Source organism: Salmo salar, chromosome ssa20, assembly GCF_905237065.1.
Source record: "Salmo salar chromosome ssa20, Ssal_v3.1, whole genome shotgun sequence".
In the NCBI taxonomy this organism is placed as follows: Eukaryota; Metazoa; Chordata; class Actinopteri; order Salmoniformes; family Salmonidae; genus Salmo; species Salmo salar.
Window position 1 is genome coordinate 91,677,920 of NC_059461.1, and position 18,202 is coordinate 91,696,121.

Sequence of the window (18,202 nt, forward strand, 5' to 3'; positions counted from 1 at the left end):
TGACCTGAGGGTAGAGGACATGACCTGAGGGCAGAGGACATGACCTGAGGGTAGAGGACATGACCTGAGGGCAGAGGACATGACCTGAGGGCAGAGGACATGACCTGAGGGAGGGCAGAGGACATGACCTGAGGGCAGAGGACATGACCTGAGGGAGGGCAGAGGACATGACCTGAGGGAGGGCAGAGGACATGACCTGAGGGAGGGCAGAGGACATGACCTGAGGGGAGGGCAGAGGACATGACCTGAGGGAGGGCAGAGGACATGACCTGAGGGAGGGCAGAGGACATGACCTGAGGGAGGGCAGAGGACATGACCTGAGGGAGGGCAGAGGACATGACCTGAGGGCAGAGGACATGACCTGAGGGCAGAGGACATGACCTGAGGGCAGAGGACATGACCTGAGGGCAGAGGACATGACCTGAGGGCAGAGGACATGACCTGAGGGTAGAGGACATGACCTGAGGGCAGAGGACATGACCTGAGGGTAGAGGACATGACCTGAGGGCAGAGGACATGACCTGAGGGCAGAGGACATGACCTGAGGGCAGAGGACATGACCTGAGGGCAGATGACATGACCTGAGGGTAGAGGACATTACCTGAGCGAAGTCAGCCTGGCGAGCGTCCAGAGGAACTACAGAGGAGTCATGAGAGGCCAACACCTCCCTCAGGAGAGCCAGGGTCTGGGTCAGAGAGGAGGTGGGACCCAGGTCTGGAGGGGGAAGCTCCACCTGGAGGGAGAAGGAGGAGGGGGTTAGAGGTAGAAGGAGGGGGGGGTTAGAGGGAGGGGTAGGAGGAGGGAGGGGTAGGTGGAGGGAGGGGTAGGAGGAGGGAGGGGTAGGAGGTGGAGGGAGGGGTAGGAGGAGGGGGGGGTTAGAGGGAGGGGTAGGAGGAGGGAGGGGTAGGAGGTGGAGGGAGGGGTAGTAGGAGGGGGGGGTAGAGGGAGGGGTAGGAGGAGGGAGGGGTAGGAAGTGGAGGGAGGGGTAGGAGGAGTGGGGAGGGGTAGGAGGTGGAGGGAGGGGTAGGAGGAGTGGGGAGGGGTAGGAGAGAGGGGGAGGAGGAGGGGTTAGAGGGAGGGGTAGATGGAGGGAGGGGTAGGAGGTGGAGGGAGGGGTAGGAGGAGGGAGGAGGGGGAGGGGTAGGAGGAGGTGGGGGGTAGGAGTAGGAGGGAGGGGTAGGAGGAGGTGGGGGTTAGAGGGAGGGGTAGGAGGAGGTGGGGGTTAGAGGGAGGGGTAGGAGAAGGTGGGGGTTAGAGGGAGGGGTAGAAGGAGGTGGGGGGTTAGAGGGAGGGGTAGGAGGAGGGAGGGGTAGGAGGAGGAGGGAGGGGTAGGAGAAGGGAGGGGTTAGAGAAACAATTCAACTACTTAAGCTACAGTTCCTCCTTCATAGCTACCATGGCCATGCTCCTCCCCTCTCCCTCTCTCTCTCCCCCTCTCCATCTCTCCCCTCTCCATCTCTCCCCATCTCTCCCCTCTCCATCTCTCCCCCTCTCCATCTCTCCCCCTCCCCTCTCCATCTCTCCCTCTCCCTCTCCATCTCTCCCTCCTCTCCCCTCTCCATCTCTCCCTCCATCTCTCCCCTCTCCATCTCTCCCCTCTCCCTCTCCATCTCTCCCCTCCTCCATCTCTCCCTCTCCCTCTCCATCTCTCCCCTCTCCATCTCTCCCCTCTCTCCATCTCTCTCCCTCTCCATCTCTCCCTCTCCATCTCTCCCCTCTCCATCTCTCCCCTCCCCTCTCCATCTCTCCCTCTCTCCATCTCTCCCTCTCCATCTCTCCCCCTCTCCATCTCTCCCCTATCTCTCCATCTCTCCCCTCTCTCCATCTCTCCATCTCTCCATCTCTCCCTCTCTCCCTCTCTCCATCTCTCCCTCTCTTCATCTCTCCCTCTCTCCATCTCTCCCTCTCTCCCTCTCTCCATCTCTCCCTCTCTCCCTCTCTCCATCTCTCCCCCTCTCCATCTCTCCATCTCTCCCCCTCTCCATCTCTCCCCTCTCCATCTCTCCCCCTCTCCATCTCTCCCCTCTCCATCTCTCCCCTCCATCTCTCCCCTCTCTCCATTTCCCCATCTCTCCCTCTCCATCTCTCCCTCTCTCCATCTCTCCCTCTCTCCATCTCTCCCTCTCTCCATCTCTCCATCTCTCCCTCTCTCCATCTCTCCCCCTCTCCATCTCTCCCCCTCTCCATCTCTCCATCTCTCCCCCTCTCCATCTCTCCCCTCTCCATCTCTCCCCCTCTCCATCTCTCCCCCTCTCCATCTCTCCATCTCTCCATCTCTCCCCTCTCCCCCTCTCCATCTCTCCATCTCTCCATCTCTCCATCTCTCCCTCTCTCCATCTCTCCCCCTCTCCATCTCTCCATCTCTCCCCCTCTCCATCTCTCCCCCTCTCCATCTCTCCTCTCACCATCTAATACATGTGATCAGTAAGAGTCAGTGTCCCTGGTATTAGCTGGTGTGGAGAAGGTAACAAGGTAGCAGCCTAACCCAGGACCAATAGATTAGAGAGGTGTTGAGGGTTGTTAAATGTGATTCATTCTATTGATCTGATAGCAGCTAGTGTTGTTTGGACTCAGGCCTGTCCGTGACCCGGGATATTTGGACTCCAATTTGAGGAAACGGACTGCTGTTTCTCAGCCCCAACTAGTAACTACCAGCTCCTCAAAAACGGTTTACATAGGCCGTGTCCCAAATAGTGACCTCATTCCCTATATAGGGCACTACACTTTAGACCAAAAGCCCTATGGGTCCTGGTCAAAAGTAGTGCTCTATATAGTGAATTAGGGACCCATTTAGGTCTACATGTCTTACAGGAATAGGCCTGTTGTCTGTGAGGGTTGAGGAACAACATGTTTGTCCACATCCTACTGAACTACTACTGCGCCAGCATGTCATTAGCTTGGCACAGGAACATTCAAACACTTTTTGTTGTCTAAATAGAAAATGTGGAAGTTGGACCATCATGCATGTACACAGCATGTACACAGCATGTACACAGGAGGATTTAAGTCACTTCTATACTGAAGAAAAATATAAAATGTATAAATGTCAAAGAATTTACAGTTCATATAACGAAATCAGTCAATAGGCCAGAATCTATGGATTTCACATGACTGGGGAGCCAGGCCCACCCGCTGGGGAGCCAGGCCCACCCGCTGGGGAGCCAGGCCCACCCGCTGGGGAGCCAGGCCCACCCGCTGGGGAGCCAGGCCCAGCCACTGGGGAGCCAGGCCCAGCCACTGGGGAGCCAGGCCCAGCCACTGGGGAGCCAGGCCCACCCACTGGGGAGCCAGGCCCACCCACTGGGGAGCCAGGCCCAGCCACTGGGGAGCCAGGCCCAGCCACTGGGGAGCCAGGCCCAGCCACTGGGGAGCCAGGCCCAGCCCCTGGGGAGCCAGGCCCAGCCGCTGGGGAGCCAGGCCCACCCACTGGGGAGCCAGGCCCACCCACTGGGGCGCAAGGCCCAGCCAATCAGAATTAGTTTGTCCCCCAAGAAAGAGTTTTATTACAGACATAAACACCCCCCCCCCGACCCAGATCTGAGGTTGTGAGGCCGGTTGGACGTACCGCGAAATTCTTTAAAAAGATGTTGGGGGGCGGCTTATGGTAGAGAAATGAACATTAAATTCTCTGCCAGCAGCTCTGGTGGACATTCCTGCAGTCAGCATAACAATTGCTCGCTCCCTCAAAACTTACACATCTGTGTCATTGTGTTGTGTGACAAAACTGCACATTTTAAAGTGGCCTTTTATTGCCCCCAGCACAAGGTGCACCTGTGTAATGATCATGCTGTTCAATCAGCTTCTTGATATGCCACACCTGTCAGGTGGATGGATCATCTTGACAAAGGAGAAATGCTCACTAACAGGGATGTAAATACATTTGTACACAAAATTGGAGAGAAAACCCTTTTCTGTGTGGATAGAAGATATCTGGGATGTTTTATTTCAGCTCATGAAACCAACTGTTTACATGTTGCCTTTATATTTTTGTTCAGTGTACAAACTGTTCATCTCCGTACATGTTCACTGATCATATTCATACAACAAAATACTGAGATAGGTGATCGTGCCATGTCCATCAGAGCAACAAAGAAAAAGTTCTATGTGTGAATCTTTAATAAAGTCATGTTTAGTTTATGAAAGATAAAGCCTACCTTGTCCATGAGCCTGCTAGCGTGGAGACTGAGACTGTTGAAAAACATCTTCTTGCTTAGGATGTGCATCTCTTCTATGGTCATCAGCAGAGAGGCTACACTGGTGCCCACAATACAACTATGAGAGAGACAGAGAGAGAGACAGAGAGAGAGACAGAGAGAGAGACAGAGAGAGAGCGAGAGAGAGAGAGCGAGAGAGAGAGAGCGAGACAGAGACAGATAGAGACAGATAGAGACAGATAGAGACACATAGACAGATAGAGACAGAGAGAGAGCCAGAGAGAGAGAGGGAGAAAGAGACAGACAGAGAGGGACAGAGAGAGAGACAGAGAGAGAGGGCATCATTGAACAGTGAAGTCTAGATGAACAACACTGTATAAAGGCTTTATAGAGGCATTTACAAAGATGAGATGGTATCAAACCACCTTGACCAGATTACTGTCATGTGATCTGGGGGTTTTGTGGGGGTTTGGGACAGGGCTTATTGGGGTGATGTGTGGAATCTAGCTACCTGACGGTGTGATGGTATAACTTAAGCCGGGTTAGGATTACATTTACATTTACATTTTAGTCATTTAGCAGACGCTCTTATCCAGAGCGACTTACAGTAGTGAATGCATACATTTCATACAATTTCATACATTTTTTTTTTTTCTGTGCTGAGGTTCAGAGGTCAGGGGCTAGGTTCAAAGGTCAGGGGTTAGGTTCAGGGGTTAGGTTCAGAGGTCAGGTTCAGAGGTCAGGTTCAGAGGTCAGGGGTCAGGTTCAGAGGTCAGGGGTCAGGTTCAGGGGTTAGGTTCAGGGGTTAGGTTCAGAGGTCAGGTTCAGAGGTCAGGGGTCAGGTTCAGAGGTCAGGGGTTAGGTTCAGGGGTTAGGTTCAGAGGTCAGGGGTTAGGGTCAGGTTCAGAGGTCAGGGGTTAGGTTCAGAGGTCAGAGGTTCAGGGGTTAGGTTCAGAGGTCAGGGGTTAGGGTCAGGTTGCTACCTACCTGATGGTGTGGTGGTAGAACTTGAGCAGGTTGGACAGCTTGTAGAGTAGAACGGAACCCGGCTCAGCCAAGATTCCCTGCTCCAGACGCACCTGGAACAGACGCCATCTTATCTTTAGTATTTATCCCAGGACAGAATGTCTATCCAGTAGTATTTATCCCAGGACAGAATGTCTATCCAGTAGTATTTATCCCAGGACAGAATGTCTATCCAGTAGTATTTATCCCAGGACAGAATGTCTATCCAGTAGTATTTATCCCAGGACAGAATGTCTATCCAGTAGTATTTATCCCAGGACAGAATGTCTATCCAGTAGTATTTATCCCAGGACAGAATGTCTATCCAGTAGTATTTATCCCAGGACAGAATGTCTATTCAGTAGTATTTATCCCAGGACAGAATGTCTATTCAGTAGTATTTATCCCAGGACAGAATGTCTATCCAGTAGTATTTATCCCAGGACAGAATGTCTATCCAGTAGTATTTATCCCAGGACAGAATGTCTATGCAGTCGTATTTATCCCAGGACAGAATGTCTATCCAGTAGTATTTATCCCAGGACAGAATGTCTATCCAGTAGTATTTATCCCAGGACAGAATGTCTATCCAGTAGTATTTATCCCAGGACAGAATGTCTATCCAGTAGTATTTATCCCAGGACAGAATGTCTATCCAGTAGTATTTATCTCAGGACAGAATGTCTATTCAGTAGTATTTATCCCAGGACAGAATGTCTATTCAGTAGTATTTATCCCAGGACAGAATGTCTATTCAGGAGTATTTATCCCAGGACAGAATGTCTATCCAGTAGTATTTTTCCCAGGACAGAATGTCTATTCAGTAGTATTTTTCCCAGGACAGAATGTCTATTCAGTAGTATTTATCCCAGGACAGAATGTCTATTCAGTAGTATTTATCCCAGGACAGAATGTCTATCCAGTAGTATTTTTCCCAGGACAGAATGTCTGTTCAGTAGTATTTATCCCAGGACAGAATGTCTATCCAGTAGTATTTATCCCAGGACAGAATGTCTGTTCAGTAGTATTTATCCCAGGACTGAATGTCTATCCAATAGTATTTCTCAACTGAAATAAACAGAAATGTACACACACACAAACGCATTGGGTTGGAGAGTCTTACTTTAAGAGGTCTGCAGACTCCCTCAGTGATGTGTCCCACCACCTCTTGCATGGTCTCATCCACTCCTGGTGTTGAAGGGAGGCAGTCAGACAGTCAGTCAGACAGACAAGACACACGGGAGACTTAACTACCTACACAAGGGTTAGGGTTAGAAGAGGTCAAGAGGTCATTCGTTGCCATAGGGATTGTGTGAGGTTTTAGGTATACCTTGTGCTGTGACCTGTTTCAGCAGGGCTTCCAGATGCTCCTTCTCCGAGGCGGTGGCTTGGTGGAGCCACGCTAACATGTCCCCTACATACCTGGATGGGTCATAGTACACAGGATTAGGCTTTGTTATGGCTTTTAACATATAAATGCATTTACACTACTGTACAAAAACAAGTTTGGGGTCACTTAGAAACGTGCTAGTTTTTGAAAGAACATTTTTTTTTAATTGTCCCTTCAAATAACATCAAATTGATCAAAAATACAGTCTAGACATTGTTCATGTTGTAAATGACTATTGTAGCTGGAAACGGCTGATTTTTAATGGAATACCTAAAGTTGAAGTCGGAAGCTAACATACACCTTAGCCAAAAATATTTAAACTCAGTTTTTCACTATTCCTGACATTTAATCCTAGTAAAAATTCCCTGTCTTAGGTCAGTTAGGATCACCACTTTACTTTAAAAATGTGAAATGTCAGAATAATAGTAGAGTGATTTATTTCAGCTTTTATTTCTTTCATCACATTCCCATTGGGTCAGAAGTTTTCATACACTCAATTAGTATTTGGTAGCATGGCCTTTAAATTGTTTAACTTGGTCAAACGTTTCGGGTAGCCTTCCACAACCTTCACACAATAAGTTGGGTGAATTTTGTCCCATTCCTCCTGACAGAGCTGGTGTAACTGAGTCAGGTTTGTAGGCCTCCTTGCTCGCACACGCTTTTTCAGTTCTGCCCACAAATTTTCTATGGGATTGAGGTCAGGGTTTTGTGATGGCCACTCCAATACCTTGACTTTGTTGTCCTTAAGCCATTTTGCCACAACTTTGAAAGTGTGCTTGGGGTCATTGTCCATTTGGAAGACCCATTTGCGACCAAGCTTTAACTTCCTGACTTATGTCTTGAGATTTTGCTTCAATATATCCACATAATTTTCCTGCTTCATGATGCCATCTATTTTGTGAAGTGCACCAGTCCTTCCTGCAGCAAAACACCCCCACAACATGATGCTGCCACCCCCGTGCTTAACGGTTGGGATGGTGATCTTCGGCTTGCAAGCCTCCCCCTTTTTCCTCCAAACATAACGACAGTCATTATGGCCAAACAGTTCTATTTTTGTTACATCAGACCAGAGAACATTTCTCCAAAAAGTACAAACTTTGTCCCCATGTGCAGATGCAAAGCATAGTCTGGCTTTGTATGGCGGTTTTGGAGCAGTGGCTTCTTCCTTGCTGAGCGGCCTTTCAGGTTATGTCGATATAGGACTCGTTTTACTGTGGATATAGATACTTTTGTACCTATTTCCTCCAGAATCTTCACAAGGTCCTTTGCTGTTGTGCTGGGATTGATTTGCACTTTTCGCACCAAAGTACGTTCATCTCTAGGAGACAGAACTCGTCTCCTTCCTGAGCGGTATGACGGCTGCGTGGTCCCATGGTGTTTATACTTGCGTACTATTGTTTGTACAGATGAACGTGGTACCTTCAGGCGTTTGGAAATTGCTCCCAAGGATGAACCAGACTTGTGGAGATTTAAAAATATTTTTCTGAGGTCTTGGCTGATTTCTTTTGATTTTCCCATGTTGTCAAGCAAAGAGGCACTGAGTTTGAAGGTAGGCCTTGAAATACATCCACAGGTACACCTCCAATTGACTCAAATGATGTCAATTAGCCTATCAGAAACTTCTAAAGCCATGTCATCATTTTCTGGAATTTTCCAAGCTGTTTAAAGGCACAGTCAACTTAGTGTATGTAAACTTCTGACCCACTGGAATTGTGATACAGTGAATTATAAGTCAAATAATCTGTCTGTAACCATTTTTGGAAAAATTACTTGTGTCATGCACAAAGTAGATGTCCTAACCGACTTGCCAAAACTATAGTTTGCTAACAAGACATTGTGGAGTGGTTGAAAAATAAGTTTTAATGACACCAACCTAAGTGTATGCAAACTTCTGACTTGAACTGTACATTGCCAAGAAACTGAAGATCTCGTAAAACGCTGTGTACTACTCCCCTCACAGAACAGATCAAACTGGCTCTAACCAGAATGGAAAGAGGAGTGGGAGGCCCCGGTGCACAACTGAGCAAGAGGACAAGTACATTCGAGTGTCTAGTTTGAGAAACAGATGCCTCACAAGACCTCAACTGGCAGCTTCATTAAATAGTACCCTTCAAAACACCAGTCTCAACGTCAACAGTGAAGAGGCGACTCCGGGATGCTGGCCTTCAAGGCAGAGTTCCTCTGTCCAGTGTCTGTGTTCTGTTTCTGAACAATTTTATGTTATTTTAATGGACAAAAAAATGTGCTTTTCTGTCAAAAACAAGGACATTTCTAAGTTTTGAACGGTAGTGTGTCATAGGTGCATACATAGTACACTGACATAACATGAAGTACCATCCTAACAGAGTACTATCCTAACAGAGTACTATCCTAACAGAGTACTATCCTAACAGAGTACTATCCTAACAGAGTACACTATCCTAACATAGAGTACTGTTCTAAGAGAGTACACTGTCCTAACATAGAGTACTGTCCTAACAGAGTACACTGTCCTAACATAGAGTACTGTCCTAACAGAGTACACTGTCCTACCATAGAGTACTGTCCTACCATAGAGTACACTGTCCTAACATAGAGTACTGTCCTAACAGAGTTCACTGTCCTACCACAGAGTACACTGTCCTACCACAGAGTACACTGTCCTAACATAGAGTACTGTCCTAACATAGAGTACTGTCCTAACAGAGTACTGTCCTAACAGAGTACTGTCCTACCATAGAGTACACTTTCCTAACATAGAGTACTGTCCTAACAGAGTACACTTTCCTAACATAGAGTACTGTCCTAACAGAGTACACTTTCTTAACATAGAGTACTGTCCTACCATAGAGTACTGTCCTACCATAGAGTACTGTCCTACCATAGAGTACTGTCCTACCATAGAGTACTGTCCTACCATAGAGTACACTTTCCTAACATAGAGTACTGTCCTAACAGAGTACACTGTCCTAACATAGAGTACTGTCCTAACAGAATACACTGTCCTACCATAGAGTACTGTCCTAACAGAGTACACTTTCCTAACATAGAGTACTGTCCTAAGAGTACACTGTCCTACCATAGAGTACTGTCCTAACAGAGTACACTGTCCTACCATAGAGTACTGTCCTAACAGAGTACACTGTCCTACCATAGAGTACTGTCCTAACAGAGTACACTGTCCTACCATAGAGTACTGTCCTAACAGAGTACACTGTCCTACCATAGAGTACTGTCCTAACAGAGTACACTGTCCTACCATAGAGTACTGTCCTAACAGAGTACACTTTCCTAACATAGAGTACTGTCCTACCATAGAGTACTGTCCTACCATAGAGTACTGTCCTAACAGAGTACACTTTCCTAACAGAGTACACTTTCCTAACATAGAGTACTGTCCTACCATAGAGTACTGTCCTAACATAGAGTACTGTCCTACCATAGAGTACTGTCCTACCATAGAGTACTGTCCTACCATAGAGTACTGTCCTACCATAGAGTACTGTCCTACCATAGAGTACTGTCCTACCATAGAGTACACTTTCCTAACATAGAGTACTGTCCTAACAGAGTACACTGTCCTAACATAGAGTACTGTCCTAACAGAATACACTGTCCTACCATAGAGTACTGTCCTAACAGAGTACACTTTCCTAACATAGAGTACTGTCCTAAGAGTACACTGTCCTACCATAGAGTACTGTCCTAACAGAGTACACTGTCCTACCATAGAGTACTGTCCTAACAGAGTACACTGTCCTACCATAGAGTACTGTCCTAACAGAGTACACTGTCCTACCATAGAGTACTGTCCTAACAGAGTACACTGTCCTAACATAGAGTACTGTCCTAACAGAGTACACTGTCCTACCATAGAGTACTGTCCTAACAGAGTACACTTTCCTAACATAGAGTACTGTCCTACCATAGAGTACTGTCCTACCATAGAGTACTGTCCTAACAGAGTACACTTTCCTAACATAGAGTACTGTCCTACCATAGAGTACTGTCCTACCATAGAGTACTGTCCTACCATAGAGTACTGTCCTACCATAGAGTACTGTCCTACCATAGAGTACTGTCCTAACACTTTCCTAACAATATGGTTATTTTGACTATTGATTATTGTTGTTACTGTTGTCCCGTTGACAATATTGATTATTTTATTTTTATTATGATAATATTGTAAATATCCAAAGTAAGCTTTGGCAATATTCATATTGTTACATCATGCCAATAAATCAAATTGGAGAGAGGGAGAGAGAGAGGGGGGGAGAGAGAGAGAGCGGGAGAGCGAGAGAGGGAGAGGGAGAGGGAGAGAGAGAGCGGGAGAGAGAGAGAGAGAGAGGGAGAGAGAGAGCGAGAGAGAGAGAGAGAGAGAGAGGGGAGAGAGAGAGCGAGAGAGAGAGGGAGAGGGAGAGAGAGAGGGAGAGAGGGAGAGAGGGAGAGACTTCGAGGACTCAGAGACAGACCAGCCCCTGTTCTGAGAAGTGCTGATGCCTCCATTAAGGCTGTGGTGACAGAATGTTCCGCAGTGTTACAGAGTGTTCTAGTGTGTTCTGAGCAGGATGGGCGTTCTCAGAACAGATCTGATTAGCCTCACAGTGAGAGAGATGTTAATTCCCAAATGGCACCCTATGGGCTCTGGACAAAAGTAGTGCACTGCATGGGGAATAGGGTGCCATTTGGTACGAAGCCTAGGAATCCATGCCCGCCCAGAGTAGAGTTCCCCTGAAGCTATAACACAACCCTCCCTTACAGAACCCACTCCTCACCCTCCCTTACAGAACCCACTCCTCACCCTCCCTTACAGAACCCACTCCTCACCCTCCCTTACAGAACCCCACTCCTCACCCTCCCTTACAGAACCCCACTCCTCACCCTCCCTTACAGAACCCCACTCCTCACCCTCCCTTACAGAACCCCACTCCTCACCCTCCCTTACAGAACCCCACTCCTCACCCTCCCTTACAGAACCCACTCCTCACCCTCCCTTACAGAACCCACTCCTCACCCTCCCTTACAGAACCCCACTCCTAACCCTCCCTTACAGAACCCACTCCTCACCCTCCCTTACAGAACCCCACTCCTCACCCTCCCTTACAGAACCCACTCCTCACCCTCCCTTACAGAACCCACTCCTCACCCTCCCTTACAGAACCCACTCCTCACCCTCCCTTACAGAACCCCACTCCTCACCCTCCCTTACAGAACCCACTCCTCACCCTCCCTTACAGAACCCCACTCCTCACCCTCCCTTACAGAACCCCACTCCTCACCCTCCCTTACAGAACCCCACTCCTCACCCTCCCTTACAGAACCCCACTCCTCACCCTCCCTTACAGAACCCCACTCCTCACGCTCCCTTACAGAACCCACTCCTCACCCTCCCTTACAGAACCCCACTCCTCACCCTCCCTTACAGAACCCACTCCTCACCCTCCCTTACAGAACCCCACTCCTCACCCTCCCTTACAGAACCCCACTCCTCACCCTCCCTTACAGAACCCCACTCCTCACCCTCCCTTACAGAACCCACTCCTCACCCTCCCTTACAGAACCCACTCCTCACCCTCCCTTACAGAACCCACTCCTCACCCTCCCTTACAGAACCCCACTCCTCAACCTCCCTTACAGAACCCCACTCCTCACCCTCCCTTACAGAACCCCACTCCTCACCCTCCCTTACAGAACCCCACTCCTCACCCTCCCTTACAGAACCCCACTCCTCACCCTCCCTTACAGAACCCCACTCCTCAACCTCCCTTACAGAACCCCACTCCTCACCCTCCCTTACAGAACCCCACTCCTCAACCTCCCTTACAGAACCCCACTCCTCACCCTCCCCACTCCTCACCCTCCTCTTCCTCCTCCCCCTCCCCTTCTCCCTTATAGATTCCCAGGAAGGAAGAGAGGTTTCTCTGTAAGTGTCAGCCTCCTCCTAATTCACTTAGGGTTGCGTTTTACTGAGTTTTACTGCCTTGAATTGAGAACCACACTGACCAGCACAGACGTGTGTGTGTGTATTCTCTAACAAGCCTGCCTGGTTGGCCAATGTAGGCCCTATTCCCTACATAGTGCCCTACTCTTGCCCAGATCTACAGAGCCCTATGTGGCAGCTCTGTGTGTGTGTGTGTGTGTATATATATGTGTGTCTCTGGTGTGTTGGACCAGTACCTCATAGGGTCGTGGGAGTGCATCTCTATGGGTCGAGGTGTGCCGCCTGGACCCCCTCTGGTCAGGGCATCAATGAAGCCCCGTACCACCACACACCTCCGAGCTGTCCCAAACTCATCCAGGGTGTACCTGAGAGAGAGAGAGAGAGAGAGAGAGAGAGAGAGAGAGAGAGAGAGAGAGAGAGAGAGAGAGAGAGAGAGAGAGAGAGAGAGAGAGAGAGAGAAGAGAGACAGAGAGAGAGAGACAGAGAGACAGAGAGAGACAGAGAGAGAGAGAGAGACAGAGAGAGAGAGAGAGAGAGAGAGAGAGACAGAGAGAGAGAGACAGAGACAGAGAGAGAGAGAGACAGAGAGAGAGAGAGAGAGAGAGAGAGAGAGAGAGAGAGAGACAGAGAGAGAGAGAGAGAGAGAGAGAGAGAGAGAGAGAGAGAGAGAGAGAGACAGAGAGAGAGAGAGAGAGAGAGAGAGAGAGAGAGACAGAGAGAGAGACACAGAGCGAGGGGGGTGGAGAGAGAGAGACAAAGAGAGAGGGGGGGGTAGAGGGGAAGGGAGAGAAAGAGAGAGCGACAAAAAGAGAGAGAATTTCAAATCATCATGGAAGGTTTCCAAGACATTTCTGATCGGAATAGGCAACCCGTCCTGTTGGGGGAGGACGCAGAGAGCTGTGGGTTGGCAGCGCACTACATTGCTGCCTGACATAAGATGAGGGACAGTGTCTGACAGACCAACCAACCTGCACGTCCTCGTATTCTTTCATTATTGATTTCCATGTCTAATACGACCCTTGATTCTGGCGCTTACTGATTGGCCTATTTGTGATTATCTCAATGATTTTAATGATGTTGTTATTGATATTATTAATGAATCATTCCATCGTTACATCGTTACATCATGCCAATAAAGCAATTGTAATTAGTTGAGAGAGAGACAGAAAGAGAGAGACAGACAGAGATAGAAACAGAGAGAGAAAGAGAGAGGTAGAAACAGAGAGACAGAAATATATATATATATTTTTTTTCTGTCTCTGTTACTACCTCTCTTTCTCTCTCTCTGTTTCTACTGCTCTCTCTCTATGTTTCCACCTCTGTGTAGCGCCCTGGCCATAGAGAGGGGTTTTTTGTTCTTTATTTTGGTTAGGCCAGGGTGTTACATTGGGTGTTCATTTTTCTATGTTGGCTGGTTTCTTTGGTTTGGCCGTGTGTGTGGCTCCCAATCAGGCACAGCTGTAGTTCGGTGTTGCTGATTGGGAGTCATACATAAGTAGCCTGTTTTTCCTTTGGGTTTTGTGGGTGATTGTTTTCTGTTAGTGTCTGTTTCCTGACAGGACTGTTTTGCTGTCGACTTTGGTTTATTTTTGTAAAGTGTTCTCTTTTTCTATTAAAATTCTAATAATGAACACATCCTCCGCTGCACCTTGGTCTAATTCTGATCTCTCTCTCTCTCTCTCTCTCTCTCTCTCTCTCTCTCTCTCTCTCTCTCTCTCTCTCTCATATATATACACTGCTCAAAAAAATAAAGGGAACGCTAAAATAACACATCCTAGATCTGAATGAAAGAAATAATCTTATTAAATACTTTTTTCTTTACATAGTTGAATGTGCTGACAACAAAATCACACAAAAATAATCAATGAAAATCCAATTTATCAACCCATGGAAGTCTGGATTTGGAGTCACACTCAAAATTAAAGTGGAAAACCACACTACAGGCTGATCCAACTTTGATGTAATGTCCTTAAAACAAGTCAAAATGAGGCTCAGTAGTGTGTGTGGCCTCCACGTGCCTGTATGACCTCCCTACAACGCCTGGGCATGCTCCTGATGAGGTGGCAGATGGTCTCCTGAGGGATCTCCTCCCAGACCTGGACTAAAGCATCCGCCAACTCCTGGACAGTCTGTGGTGCAACGTGGCGTTGGTGGATGGAGCGAGACATGATGTCCCAGATGTGCTCAATTGGATTCAGGTCTGGGGAACGGGCGGGCCAGTCCATAGCATCAATGACTTCCTCTTGCAGGAACTGCTGACACACTCCAGCCACATGAGGTCTAGCATTGTCTTGCATTAGGAGGAACCCAGGGCCAACCGCACCAGCATATGGTCTCACAAGGGGTCTGAGGATCTCATCTCGGTACCTAATGGCAGTCAGGCTACCTCTGGCGAGCACATGGAGGGCTGTGCGGCCCCCCAAAGAAATGCCACCCCACACCATGACTGACCCACCGCCAAACCGGTCATGCTGGAGGATGTTGCCGGCAGCAGAACGTTCTCCACGGCGTCTCCAGACTCTGTCACGTGCTCAGTGTGAACCTGCTTTCATCTGTGAAGAACACAGGGCGCCAGTGGCGAATTTACCAATCTTGGTGTTCTCTGGCAAATGCCAAACGTCCTGCACGGTGTTGGGCTGTAAGCACAACCCCCACCTGTGGACGTCGGGCCCTCATACCACCCTCATGGAGTCTGTTTCTTACCGTTTGAGCAGACACATGCACATTTGTGGCCTGCTGGAGGTCATTTTGCAGGGCTCTGGCAGTGCTTCTCCTGCTCCTCCTTGCACAAAGGCGGAGGTAGCGGTCCTGCTGCTGGGTTGTTGCCCTCCTACGGCCTCCTCCACGTCTCCTGATGTACTGGCCTGTCTCCTGGTAGCGCCTCCATGCTCTGGACACTACGCTGACAGCCACAGCAAACCTTCTTGCCACATCTTGCATTGATGTGCCATCCTGGATGAGCTGCACTACCTGAGCCACTTGTGTGGGTTGTAGACTCCGTCTCATGCTACCACTAGAGTGAAAGCACCGCCAGCATTCAAAAGTGACCAAAACATCAGCCAGGAAGCATAGGAACTGAGAAGTGGTCTGTGGTCCCCACCTGCAGAACCACTCCTTTATTGGGGGTGTCTTGCTAATTGCCTATAATTTCCACTTGTTGTCTATTCCATTTGCACAACAGCATGTGAAATTTAGGTAGAAACAGAAAGAGAGAGACAGAGGTAGAAACAGAGAGACAAACGGGGACAAACACCTGCCTGGAGGTGACAGCATTCCCTCCCTCATATGCCCCACGAGGCACAACTATGACAACATAACTAACAGAAAGGGTCACAACTCCTGCAGCTCTGTCGGACGCTGGGTATGTACATAGTCAATGGTCGGCTTCAAGGGGACTCCTATGGTAGGTACACCTATAGCTCATCCCCTGGCAGTAGTACTGTAGACTACTTTATCACTGACCTCAACCCAGAGTCTCTCAGAGCGTTCACAGTCAGTCCACTGACACCCTATCAGATCACAGATAATTAGGCAACAACAAATGCAATCCCTTTTAAACAACTTCCTGGACAAAACGTTCCACTGTAATAGTGAAGGTGTAAACTTGTCAGTAGAAAATGTTAACAGTATATTTGACCTCTCAGCTTCCCTATCAAATCTAAATATTTCAAAACAGAAAACCCAAGAAAAATGGCATCTCTGGCATCTTCCCCAATATTTGGAACCAAGGACGGATCACCCCAATCCACAAAGTGGAGACAAATTTGACCCCAATAACTACAGTGGGATATAAGTCAACAGCAACCTTGGGAAAATCCTCTGCTTTATCATTAACAGCAGACTCGTACATTTCCTCAGTGAAAACAATATACTGAGCAAATGTCAAATTGGCTTTTTACCAAATTACCGTACGACAGACCACGTATTCACCCTGCACACCCCAAATGACAAACAAACAAACCGAAACAAAGGCAAAGTCTTCTCATGCTTTGTTGATGTCAAAAAAGCTGTGGACTCAATTTGGCATGAGGGTCTGCTATACAAATTAATGGAAAGTGGTCTTGGGAAAAAACATATGACATTATAAAATACATGTACACAAACAACAAGTATGCGGTTAAAATTGGCAAAAAACACACATTTCTTTCCACAGGGCCGTGGGGTGAGACAGGGATGCAGCTTAAGCCCCACCCTCTTCAACATATATATCAACAACTTGGCGAGGGCACTAGAACAGTCTGCAGCACCCGGCCTCACCCTACTAGAATCTGAAGTCAAATGTCTACTGTTTGCTGATGATCTGGTGCTTCTGTCACCAACCAAGGAGGGCCTTCAGCAGCACCTAGATCTTCTGCATAGATTCTGTCAGACCTGGGCCCTGACAGTAAATCTCAGTAAGACCAAAATAATGATGTTCCAAACAAGGTCCAGTCGCCAGGACCACAAATACAAATTCCATCTACACTATTGCCCTACAGCACGCAAAAAACGTTACATACCTCGGCCTAAACATCAGCGCCACAGATTGGCCTATTTGTGATTAAAATTTGCCATATCAATTAGAATCTGGCTAAAACCACTTGAATCAATTATAGAACTCATTTCCCTTTATGGTTGTGAGGTCTGGGGTCCGCTCACCAACCAAAAATTCACAAAATGGGACTAACACCAAATCAAGTCTCTGCATGCAAGATTCTGCAAAAATATCCTCTGTGTACATCGTAAAACACCAAATAATGCATGCAGAGCAGAAGGCCGATACCCAGTAATTATCAAAATCTAGAAAAGCGACGTTAAATTCTACAACCACCTAAAAGGAAGTGATTCCCAAACCTTCCATAACAAAGACATCACCTACAGATAGATGAACCTGGAGAAGAGTCCCCTAAGCAAGCTGGTCCTGGGGCTCTGTTCACAAACACAAACACACCCACAGAACCCCAGGACAGCAACACAATTAGACCCAACCAAATCATGAGAATACAAAAAGATAATTACTTGACACATTGGAAAGAATAAACAAAAAACTAGGCCAAAGGCAAACTAGCCCTAAACAGAGAGCACAACGTGGCAGAATACCTGACCACTGTGACTGACCCAAACTTAAGGAAAGCTTTGACTATGTACAGACTCAGTGAGCGTAGCCTTGCTATTGAGAAAGGCCGCCGTAGGCAGACTAAATCATGAGAAAACATTGGAAAGAAATTACAAAAAAACAGAGCAAACTAGAATGTTATTTGACCCTAAACAGAGAGAACACAGTGGCAGAATACCTTTTTGTTTATTTTCTATATCACTTGCTTTGGCAATGTTAACATATGTTTCCCATGCCAATAAAGCCCAATGAATTGAATTGAGAGAAAGAGAGACTCAGTGAGCATTGCCACACTGCCCACAAAATGAGTTGGAAACTGAGCAGCACTTCCTAACCTCCTGCCAAATGTATGACCATATTAGAGACACATATTTCCCTCAGATTACACAGACCCACAAATAATTCGAAAACAAATCCAATTCTGATAAACTCCCATATCTACTGGGTGAAATACCACAGTGTGCAATCACAGCAGCAAGGTTTGTGACCTGTTTCCACAAGAAAAGGTCAACCAGTGAAGAACAAACACCATTGTAAATACAAACTATATTTATGTTTATTTATTTTTCCCTTTTGTACTTTAACTATTTGCTCATCATTACAACACTGTATACAGACATAATATGACATTTGAAATG

General features: G+C 47.6%; 1 protein-coding gene across 1 annotated transcript in view; it reads right to left on the bottom strand.

Moving 5' to 3' along the window:
• The window catches only part of cog6 (component of oligomeric golgi complex 6), a 119,118-nt gene that overhangs the window by 41,846 nt on the left and 59,070 nt on the right, over positions 1-18,202 (bottom strand). Inside the window, exons 8-13 of the mRNA NM_001173877.1 lie at positions 12,706-12,834; positions 6,490-6,581; positions 6,283-6,347; positions 5,142-5,233; positions 4,155-4,272; positions 602-733 (exon numbers count right to left, since the gene is read on the bottom strand). Of these exons, the coding sequence (NP_001167348.1) occupies positions 602-733; positions 4,155-4,272; positions 5,142-5,233; positions 6,283-6,347; positions 6,490-6,581; positions 12,706-12,834 (628 nt within the window). The remainder of the gene's footprint in view (positions 1-601; positions 734-4,154; positions 4,273-5,141; positions 5,234-6,282; positions 6,348-6,489; positions 6,582-12,705; positions 12,835-18,202) is intronic.